The 12,408-nt window shown below is 40.4% G+C and overlaps 1 protein-coding gene across 6 annotated transcripts in view; it reads left to right on the forward strand.

Moving 5' to 3' along the window:
* Positions 1–682: 682 nt before the first annotated feature.
* The window catches only part of slc44a5b (solute carrier family 44 member 5b), a 31,399-nt gene continuing 19,673 nt past the window's right edge, over positions 683–12,408 (forward strand). For all 6 annotated transcript variants that reach the window (XM_084012229.1, XM_084012231.1, XM_084012233.1 and 3 more), the window contains exon 1: positions 683–852. In XM_084012229.1, coding sequence (XP_083868355.1) covers positions 816–852 — 37 coding nt within the window. In that variant the 5' untranslated portion in view covers positions 683–815. The remainder of the gene's footprint in view (positions 853–12,408) is intronic.

Below are 12,408 nucleotides of genomic sequence, written 5' to 3' on the forward strand. Positions count from 1 at the left end.
TGGTTTTTATGAGAGCCACCTGGATAACTCACAATAGTGTTCACACTTGAAATAATGATGGATTTAGACATTTGGACCACACACTGTGCTTGATTGACATCCTCTGTAAGTTGTGTTGCATCTGTTTGGTTGGAGAAGTTACACCTTTATCATTATTTTAATTATTACATATTATTATTAATTAAATTCAGTGACCACATGTATTAATGCCACTGTTTAAATATAAGGGAGAGGTAGGGAGGTAAAAAAAATATGTGCAATGTCACAGAAACCCCAGCAGAGGTCAGTGTTCCTCCGCCCAAAGTCTCAGCGTGCACAGCGACGTCGCTGCCTCCTAAAAATACTACCTGCAATATTGGCTCGATTATTAATCAACCTAAAAAAAAATAAAGAGGCAACCTTAAAATCACCACTCTTCTTGGAGATACACACAGTATGCACTCCCGTTCTCCATATAAATATAAATATACTACACGTTGTTAATGTAAGCGGATTAACTGGCCAAAAAACGACGTGCTTTAAATCATCCCCTAACAAAGGGAAACATGCAGCAGCAGCAGCAGCAGCGGCCACGGTGCGCGTCCCCTTTAAGACCCGTTTGGAATAATTAATGACGTCGCGCTGTAAACACGACTGACGCTCAGCTGCGTGGCTGAAGCATCCTCCAGGAGCCAAAGATCTCTCCGGGTTCCTCCTGTGTTTATTTCTCGACGGGAACTGCTGACAGCTACTGAAACAACTGCGGGTTCACCACCTCGACTCTCATATGCGGTCTCCAAAACCGAGACGAGCCCGCGTTTGTCCCGAGAAGTGCCATGGCTAGAAAGACGGACATTCCCCCCTCTTACTATGGTGAGTCTTTGTTGTAAACGGCAAGATATATTTCTCCCCCTCCGTGCTGTGTAACGATATGACAACAGGACATAACGGTATGTTCTTTAGCCCGAATGATGCTTCACCCCTCGCTGTGATTTCACGGGCACGTTAGCTTAGCGTACACTGTCAGTTGCTAACTATTTAACGGCAGGTTTTAACGGTTGACATGCAAATACGCAGCGACGTTAACCGTAGAATCGTGTTTTCAACGGCTGTTTCACCTTCGAAGAAGTAGCCCGACGTCTCCTCTTGTAAAATACCCGTATCTTATGGTTGGATTTGCCGTTACCTGGTTAACTCCGGTGGCATAACGTTAATTTTGTGTTTACCTGTGTGTTTCCTCACATATAAGACTCGACACTTTTCCTCCACTTGTCACTTGGTCTTTGTTGTAAACGCAGCTCATGTATGTTGTAACCTTTACTGTATGAAGGTGTGACAGCTTCATATCATCATCTATCGATTAGTTGGTGTCGATTTTTTTTTTAGTGTGTGTGGAAAACGTCCCATCGCTATTTCCTATAGATGATGCCGTCAGATTTCTTCAGTTGGAGACAAAGGGAACACTGACAAACTGGAATGAGGGCATTTTTTTTTTAAGCTCGGAAGACTTTGACATCAAATGTGCATTAACGGTTATCTAACGTCTTCTATCATCCGTCTCAGGTGTTATGGTATCCTCGCATCACCTGAAAGACTTCAGCCATTAGCAATTTAATTTTCTCTCAGCTGATTAAAAGACTAATTGTTTCAGCTCTGATCCTTTTTTTTGTTTTGTTTTGTTGCATTAATGAGTTCCCAGCTCACAATCAGTCAGTTGGTTATTTAAAAAGGTTGACATCAAATTATAGAAGGTTGTTAAATTACAAGTTTGTGGAGGAAAAAAACTGTAGGAAACTGTTAATAACGAGATGTGTTTATCTCCTCTCTTCTTGCCGACCTTTTTATTCAACGTTTTTCCAGGTCACGAAGTTTAAAAGCAATGCCCTCCGTGAATGGTTTAATAACAAAGGATGTACTGTCTCCAAGTGACATTGTTGATACTCCAGGATATATTTAATATGTGGGCAGATTTTCTGTCCATTAGTCTGCTTTGGTAATCATGTTCTTTATCAAAGTGATGTAATCCTTTATCACCACCAGATGCCACACAGTCGCTTTCCTCTGAAACAAAGAGTCATTTACACTGGTGATTTTTTTTTTTTTTTACCATGCTGCTAGCTTTTTGAGGTTTGATGCTCATATTAATACATCCCCTGCTAAAAAAATTCTCTCTATATTCAGTAATTTTCCATTTAATCAATCACTATTTAATATTTCTTTCATAATTGTATTCTTGTTGTCGGTACGTGACTATTATGGGTAACTAACTAGCTATTTAAACCCAGATTAAGCGGTCAACCACACTGACTTTCAATGACACATTTCTTCTTCTTTTTTTTACACTTTAATCATATCCTCCACTCATCTAATATCTCATATTCACCACAAAGGTGGACCAAAGATCAGCTTATCAGCCCAATCCCCAGCCGTAACACAGAACATTATATAACTATATCATACTTATCAGTAACAGCAGAGCCTTCCACACCTTTATCAGCTATAAATGGGTCCTATCATCCAATCTCTGACGTTGTATGTAATAATTACAACCAACATGACTGTCGGGGAGGCTTGATCCCTCGATACAGGACAGTTTAAGAGTGACACAGGCATTTGGAAGTCTGCTCCTGGTGGCTCTCAAAGGGGGGGAAACCACTTTCTGTGTCACCCACATGCTGACCCCGTGTGTCCCCCAGACCTCATGACTGCAGCACTATGCCAATCACGACTGCAACCTGTCATGTGTAGTTGATTCTCACTGCTCTTGGCAGATATGCAGCTCACCATCGGTGCCTTCAGACCCAATCACCATAAACCTGACACCGGAGACTATGAGTGTTGCAAGTAAAACAGCTTAGTGCAGGTTTGGAGTGAAACATAAAGTAGAGCCTGTGTGACATACATTTCTTAGATACAGTGTGTTCAGCATTACAGTGGCAACTATAATGCATATACCTGAATTATCTTCTACTGCTTCAACTCAAGTGCTACTCTCCAGAGAATGCCCTAGAATATATAGAGACAGTTTAATTAAGGAACATCATTTTGCCCAACAACATCCAACGCCCTGGGTAGCAGAGCATGGGGTGGAGTTAGCGGCCTCCCTGTGTTTAGGTCAGCTTCTTTATGCTATTCGCTCCCTGGTGCCTTTTGTTCCATCGGCCAGCGTGGCAGTATTTCGGCCTCACAACTGATCAGAGAACAATAAGATGAATTTCACATCAGCATACCCTACTCTGTCGTGTTGTCAAGTTACATTTGAAGCTAATGTTTCACTCAGTGCATTTGTTTAAATGTGGAGTGCATAGGAGGCCTTTCCTTGGCAAAAGAAACTCGTAGTCGACTTTAAAAAATCAGATCTGTAAAAAGAATATTGTTTACCACAGATATTCTTATACGTTTATTGGAAATGAGTCAGTATTAAAAGGCATAAAAAATTACTGATTGGCTAAACAATGTTGACGAAAACCAAAATGGCCAATGAGTCGACAAATCGATGGGAATGGAGCAGCCGTAGTAGTAATGAATTACTATTAATGTAGCCACCTTGTCTGGCTCTCTTTTATGGCGTGTCTTATTCCAAAAGATAAAGTGATGATTCGATCCAGTATATTATTTCCAGTTCAGCTGGTTGGCCTGAGCTTGTCCAGCTAAACTGTGCATCAGTTGATTCTGATGTCAGTACCGATGAATCAGAGAGAGGGATTCTCGCCACAATGCAGTCACACTTGAAAGAGACAAAGAAGAAACACCCGTTTCTTTTTGAGCAGTAGCCACAAGGCATGTTTTGTGGAAGAAGTGCCAGTTTTGTCACTTTTTTTCTCAACAGGAAACCCTCCTATGAGTATATTTCTTGGAAATGTAGGAAATCACTGATTGAAGCAGAGGTAGATGAGGCAGGATGAGGGACCGTCGTGGTGCTGTAACATTGGAGTTATCACCTACCTGTAATATAGAGCTGTGTTGAAAAAATCGATTTTCCGATTTTTAATCGATTCGCATATTAATGACCGATTATCGATTCGTACGTCCAAAGATCGATTTTTTTTTTCTTTTTTTTTTTTTCTTTTAATGTGAGACAATACAATAAACCACCGAGTAATACAAGACATACTTGAGAACACAAGACATAAACAGACAGTGCCATATGATCGATTTTTTTTAATTAAAATTATTTTCTACATTTCCCTCAGTGAACTTTTACCCCCGCCGCATCACTAAATTCACGCAGGCGCGCTCGGTCTAAAAATAACTCGAAAACAATCATGGCGTCGGACAGTGATGGTGACGTTAGCCGAAACGGTTCAAATACATTTTTAATTTTTAATAACATTAACCCCCGGATCGAATCGAAATCGGATCGAATCGGATGGAATCTGAGAAAATCGGAAAAAATCGATTCTGAAACTTAAAAATCGGAATCGAATCAATTCTTGAAATTTGAATCGAAACCCAGCTCTACTGTAATATGAAGTTGGCTTTTCTTTTATTGCACATAAATTGCATGTGCCCTAATAAAAAGCAATTAAAAAAACACATGAACACTCATGAGTAAGCCACGTTTTGAGCAGCTGGTGGAACTACCTCCCATATTCCACGTCCAGCCATTCTCCACTTGCCGTTTGGATTGAAGTGCAGTCTTTACGCTGGTATTTAATATAACGTTTCTAACTATGTAGCGAGTGTTCAGCGGGCTTATACTGTACTGCTGAAATGTTCAGTCAGTCAGAAAGTGGAAAAATAGCTCATAATCATTCTGTGACAGGTTTGTAAGTAACAATTTAGATATGAATTCCATTCACCTCAGAAAGTGTTGAGTCGCACACACTGTTAATTAACAAATTTCTCGCATGGGCAGCTTCCCTAAACGCTGCATTTTTGTACTGAGTCAATGACAGAAAGCTGAGAGCCTTGGTTTAGAATCAAACATTCACAGCCTCTTCCTGTGGAATTGCAGTCAGAGAAGGTTGTGGCTCAGATGGCCCATTTTGCACCCATGACTAAGTACTATTATGGGCTTTTTAACTGTCACTGCCCTCTGCAAATACTTGTCTCAATTGAAAAACGATGCTTGCTCCGTAGTGCTCCTACGCATTTTATAAGTCTTTTATGGCATTTCCGCTCGTTATTTTTAACAAGGTTGTGTTATTTTGCTGCTAATTTCATGTGTCTTTTCTCAATATATAAGTCTGTCAGTGCCTGCAAGTTTGAAGTATATTATTCACACTAACGATTGGGTGAGTCAGTAAATACTCTCAGACTCACTTCTGCAGAGCGCTGGATGGAGATGCATGCAATCTGTGAAAATGGGACGTTTAGCTGTGAAGAGTCTTTCTAGGTAACCGCAAGGAGACTTTAAATTTCCAATTTGCTGTACAAATATAGTCAGTGTTTGTTTATGACTCTAAGGCTGAGTGACATTGACAGTGATTTATGAAACACAAGCCAAGGATACACTGGAAAATTAGTGAGAACTACATTCATTCTAGACACGTCGGCTCCACAGTGAGACTTGAAATGATTTTCATCGGTTTAACGAGCTAAATGGTGCAGCTAGCTGGATTGAAACATACTTATCATGAGAACCAAAGAGACATGGTGTTCTGATGTTGCAAAGATGGTTGCCAGCATTGCACCTTGTAGATTTGCTTAGATAGGTCCAGGTTTTAGTGTTGTTGACGCTGATCTGAGTTGGATGTGTGCAGGCTGCTGAAAGACAGCGATTAAGAGAGAACACACAGACAGTGAACTCATGTTGTATTGACCAAATCAAGATATTGGACCACTTAGTGTATGAAATCTATATTGTTTAACTAGTAGCATATAGTCATTGAATTACAGGAGTTCATTAGCATCTCTAGCTACAAAATAATCAAGAAATCTATGATGTATGCAGTGCACTATATGCAATATAAAGCCACGTCATGGAGATTAAATTTGTGGACTTAAATTTCATCCATTTGAGAAATTGACCTTCAACTTTTTTGCTAGCTTTTGTCAGGCCAAAGAGCTCACAGTTCCCGAACTATGCAATTGATTAAAAAATGAAAAGGAGTTGTAAAAGTGAACTCATTCACCCTGAGATGTGCAATATCAAACTTTCATCCTTCCATCTATTAGCAATCTGAGCCCAGTTGCATCATGCCTAACATGAAACATAAAACTTAGATGTGCAAAGTGAGATGAGGATATCTGTGTTAACATACACGGCAAAAAGTCCCCGCTGTAATGAATCATTTAGTCCAGTACAGACTCTTGAAAATCTGATTCTGCTAAAACATGCAAATAAATCTGGTTACAGGGTGACATTATAATAACCCGTTTTCAGTGCAGATTCATTTGTAAATGCGTTTATGATACTAATGAAGCAATCTGCCTCATCCTGTTTTGGTTTTTAAGGATACCAATGAAGTCATTTAAGAGAAAAAACAGGAATTAATTGCTGAATCTGGGACAAAAGGATATTATTGGTGCATTCATAGTGGTGTGTAGGAGTGTACTGTAGGTGTGTAAAAGTGTTTATTAACTAGAGTTGTAACAATTCATGCGATGCATCGATGAATCGATTGTCAGTCCTACCGATTCAACTAAATCGATCTGCTAAAATAAATAAATAGAATGAATTGTTTTGGCTTCACCAATAATCGATATAAATGCGTTTAATCTTATGAATTGTGATTCTTAATTATGATTAATGTTTTAAGACGTTTAAGACACTCACTGAGCAATGTTTAATTTCATTTTTATATTCAGCATAAAATATTATGCAGGACTACTTTTTTTATAGAATAAATATGTTAAATAAGTAATTCTGTGGTCTGTTTATTTTTCAGGAGAATACAGATAGTCTCACTCGCATTATTGCATGTTTATTTCATGGATATAGAATTTTGGTTAAAAGTTTGTTTGTCGTGGTTTACAGAATTGTTACAAAAATATTGTCCTTGAATTGAATCGCCAACTACCGAATCGTTAATCGAATCAAATCGCTTTGAAGCCAAAGATTCACACCCCTATTATTAACCTTTTGTGTGTGTATTCATTGAATATTTGGATATCAAGATGTGGCATATCCTCTTATGTTTAAGTCTTTGTAAATCCAGGCCAAAGCCTGAGCCTGTCACTGATCTACAGAAGCAGAAGCGAGCCTTGTTTCAAAGGAACACAAGGCTGCCACTGACATGCCTGGAGGCTCCCACAGAAGTAACCAAGGTCACAAAGCCCGAGCCACAATACTGCCACTTCCCCGCTCGGAGCAGCAGGCTAGCTGTCAGCGTCTGACACGCTGAGATGCTAACTACCCTATTGGGGGTCGAATCCCAACCCGGATCCCACTATCTGAAGCGTTTGAGTTTAGCTCTGTGTCTTAGCTCACCTCCGAAAATATGCACAGTAAACACCGTTCATGCCCTGATAGGAGTTAACCCAGTGGGCTACCAATCAAAATATGCCAAGTGCTCAGTCTTTGAGCATCTGCTAATAGTTGAGAGGATCCCAAGGGGCTCTGCTAAGTAAAACCTAAACCGGAGTTCTGGATGTTGTTGTCTTGAGACAAGCACTTTAAGTACTGTTGTTCAGAATGGGGAAATAAGAGCGTGGCAGGAAAGATGTTTTTGGATACAGAAGGCGATGGAAGTGAGGCAGAGAAAAAGTGAGTAATGGTGCTGCATGGAGTGTTTGTGTGTATTATCGCTCCACATTTTAATATTATGAAAAAGGGGAGCCATCTGGAGCTTTCTTTTTACTGCTTTGATTGTTACAGAGAGAGACTCCTAATCTCAATTTTATTTGTTCTTTTCTGGTGCGTGTGGGAGACTTCTGTGATCATAATGCTGGTCCCAATTGTTGATGTGTGTATGTTTTTTTGTGTTCGTGGGATGTGAGATTGTTGCCTGACCCAAGTGAAGCCATGCCAGAACATTCTGCCCCCATGGCCCTTTCCATTTCTCTTGAATTGTGTGCATGTTTTTCTCTCTCTCAACTCTGAAATACCTTCAGTGGATTTAAGGCCTACAGACTACACTTTAACCTCCTCAGAGTTTCTTATCCTATCACAGATTTACAGGCCCCTTTATCTTTATGGCAGTGATGCCATACACAACATTCATATTGCAGGAGAAACCTGAACACTGCTAGGGCTGGTGACAATTCAACATGATAATGTGTCACCTTTCAATGAAATGTGATGGAATCGTATGTCGTGATACCCAATTCATTCATCTAAAAGGGTAATAACAGGCACATACAACTGAAATTAAACTATTGTCCTAATCAGCTTACTCTGTAATTCTGTGCTTACACATGCTTTCACTCACATTGAACCACGAGAATATATGCTATATTATGATATATAACATTATTGAGTTATGAAGTGACCTATATTTGGAAGATTTTGGCCATTTCGCCCATCCCTAAACACTAACGCTAATTATGAAATACAGTCTAGAGGAAAGCCCAAAGCCTCGTTACTGATGTTGCTTTCCTCTCTGGATTGGCAGAAGCCAACGCTTTCATCAAATATGAATGAACATACTGTATACAGCATTCAGACTGACAGGATGTGCCTACCCCGCTGAGCAACCTCATTATGCTGAATTTTTAACATTTCTATTTTTTCTTTTTTCTTTTTGTTTGTAGTTGAATCTACGCCCAATGTAGCTTTTACAGGAGTGCAATCTCACAGCACTCCACTGTCTCCAGGTCTTGGAAATGTTTGTGAATCGGCAGAGTGAAAACAGTGCTTTCCAAATGGCCCCTCTGACCCAGCCCATGTAGAGCACCTGCAGTGTTCGAGCTGTTTGCCTGACCACGGTATGAAAGAGGCCTGTGTTGGACAGTGAAGCCTGGGCACACTGGTGCCTGTGTCTGCCTGATGTGTCTGTGAACTGGATGTGTTTACGGAGACTATGGAATTCTGGGAAGGTGGCTGTGGAAACGGGATGAAGTTTTACTCTTGAGGGTGTGATGACAATACTGTACCTTATGACTTATATATACATGTATATATATATATACATATACATATACATACATACATACATATGTATGTGTGTGTGTATATATATATATACACACATAATTATGAATTTCTTGGCTTCGATTTTTATTTTATTTATGCCACTTAAGTCTGGTTTGCGCTCACATCACCAAATCTCACAGTATCTGCGGTGATGTTTGCCACATAAAGTATAAATGTGTCTTAGTAGATGTGCACATAATCCCGGCAGTATAGCCTCATGATAAAGTGAGCTGCAGGAGATAAGTGTGCAATTTATTCTTCTCCCAAATTGTGAAATATAAGGCGATGAACTGCTTCTGTGACTTTCCCCCGAAGCTTTATCACTCCTGGCTGGGTTGTTATATCTGGCTCTCTTCCTGCAAAGGCACTCTGAAGTTGATTCTCACTAGTCAATCTCAGCACGTACTTTAGAATTTGTCTGACAGGAGGTACAGACTTCAAATTGAGGCTTTGTCACAGTGCCTTTCAATCTTTTTTTGAGAGCTTGAAGTAATTTCATCCAAAATATTTGTGTCAGAGGCTTGTATTCGAGCCTGACCACTATAAATTGATCCATAGATTGTGTTGCTATGGCAGACTTGCTGCAAATGTAAATGAGATTTGAGAGCAAAGACTACTGCCAAAGCCTTTCTCTGATCCTGACGTGTAATTCCTTACCCCGTCCAGCCTTATTGCCTATCAGCCTTTGATTACACCATGATTGTTGTTATGCGTAAATCTTTGTCACAGCAGGACATGGTGGCATTATACAACACTATATCAACACAGGAGACTAGCAGTAAGTGACGCGAACAGTGACTTCAGCAGTACTAGTGTAGCATGCCTGCCAGGCATTTTCCAAATGTTGTTGACTACAGACCCTCTTTCAGCCTGACTAGAGGCAGCAGCACACATCCAGTCCACCACCCTCATCTCCTGCACTGGCAGACTGCAGTGCAGTCTTCACAGCCGTCATCTAATGCAGAGTCTGCTGCTATCGGGGCATTACAGATGATTTTCACCACTCTCTGTTAACCCCTTTTCAAAATCTGTTTTGTGGGAGAGAAAAGTACATCGGCCGGATGAAAGTAGTCAAACCGATGTAGTGAGTAGAAACAGAAGCTAATTTTAGCTTTGCTGAGTAAGCACATTCCCTGTCACCTGAATGTTACTGTGTTAGTTTTATCATCCTACAGAATCTTTAAGTATGCTGTACGATATATTATAACATGTTTTTGCTATTGGGGCATATGCAATCACACGTTTTGTTTTTGTGTCCCCTCCATCATAGTCTATTGACAGTTTTGTATTCTGGGTTTTGAAAAACATAACGACCGGCCTAATTTTTTCATCGGTGTGCGGCGGTCCTTGCCTCCTGCTGGTCCTCTTGCTGGACAAACTGGCAGGCTCGACAACTCCACACAGTAGGCTGATCAAGAAACCGGTGACATGACTGGAAAAAGCTCCCAAGCACCCACTGCACCACAATCTGTCCTCTCACCGCTGGCTCTCTGTGATCTTGGTGTGATGCAACTTGCACTCACCATATGGACTAACTCTTTGTGGCAAAAATTGCTCTTGCACCGTGGAGACCTTATGTTTTGAATATTCACACAACCTAGGAGGATCAATGAAAGGATTATTTAAAAGCGATATCTCGGTTAACACTGGGTACTTAATGTGATGCAACCTGCTGGTCCATATGGGTATAGAAAAAAATCTGCTGGGATGTAAAGGTAATTGGAGGCAATTTCCTGAACAACACAGTGGAATAACTCACTCCGTCAGTACATCATGCACAGTTGCTGATAGATGTATCTGATACAATGATCCTTAAAGGACTGAAAACAGAACATGTTATGTCACTGAAGCATGTTAGTTTACATGTCAGCAGCACTATAGAATGTTAAATTAGTGCTAAATGAGGGACGTAGTCCAAAAAACAGACCCTCATATTCAAATCAGCCGTATGGAACTGCTTTTACGTGGTTAAATTGAATGTAAGTTGGGATCCTAGATCATGGTTCTTGGCATTTGACTCACTTCAACTGCCTCCCTGTGATATAGATTTTGGGCAGTATCTGTGTTTTCTTACCTTATACCCTCCTGACATTTTACTGGGACATGACAGTATTTGTTTGCTTTCAGGAAAGCCAACAGAAAATAAAATAAGACATTTCTGACACATATCATTCCAACTGGATGGATATAGCCTTTGTAAATGTGGCGGCAAAGCTCATTGAGTCAAAAGAGCGCCGAAGTAGGAAAGCAAGGTGGTTCTTGTATGTCACATCCATTTGCGATTTTTAATTTTTTTTTGAAAGCCAAAGTAACTATATTGTATAAAACTGTTGGAAAAAGAGATCCCAATCAGTCATGAATGTTTGTGTCCATCATTATACAGGATTATGTGTATGATGCATCATGTGCATACATCTTTGAGCTCTCAACATTGTAGGTCATTTGAAATACAGCATAGCATCCTCTTATATTCAGTGCTAGTGCTCTGCAAATGCTGCAGTGAGCACCTGGTTCAGTGACATTGTGTCCTTGGCTGAGGAATTCACACACTTAACCCAGAACATCTCACATTTTTAGACCTAAAGCACAACTAAAGTGAGAGGCTTTCAGTGACAGCCAAACAGATGGCTAGGCACACTAATAGGGGTTTTTTTTTTAACAGCAAGGACAAAAGAAAAAGGGACATAGAGCCTGTCATATCAAGGTTAGCAGCTGACACTGCTGCAATGACAAAGAGCTGAAATGGTCATAATCCCACCTACAGTGCATGTAGTAGTAGATATAACCTTTGACAGAGGTCTAGCCCCTCTCCAATGTACACGTTATGAGAATGAACAAAAGCATGCGTTTGTTTTTGCTGCTGACTCTGCAGCTTGAGGAATCCGGGGTTGTTGGTGAGCAAAACGGTTGCCCAGGCACCTTTTCTGTTGGCCCAACAATTTGCCATCTCTATCCCACAGACTGCTGCCGCTGTATGGAGGTTGGTAGGTAAATCCCAGTGGGGAAAGGCAGACAAGAATGCATGCTTTCACATACATTTCACACCTTATCGCCATGCAAAAATATTGGCTTAAGAAATAATGTTTGCTGCAACACGAAGCAATTTGACCATGGCCAGACAATTGTGGTAAGTCACTAAGCCACTCAGCTGCCAGGGTTTACCGTGCTAGGCAGAGAGGTTTTTTGTGTGGTTTGCATACATGTGTTGTATTATAGGATATAGCAATTGTGTCCAGTCCAGGCACTATAGGATTATGGTCACCAAGCTCACGCTTATATGTGTAAACAACTTAAACTTTTCTGGTAGACATGCAGTTTTTTACTCTTTGCTGAAAGAGTTTTGTAGTCAACTATCGTTGAACACAATTCTGTTGTTTTCATATACAATGATCAGCCGCAGTTCTTTCATT

The sequence above is a fragment of the Eutrigla gurnardus genome (genome assembly GCF_963514095.1).
Source record: "Eutrigla gurnardus genome assembly, chromosome: 6".
Classification (NCBI taxonomy): Eukaryota; Metazoa; Chordata; class Actinopteri; order Perciformes; family Triglidae; genus Eutrigla; species Eutrigla gurnardus.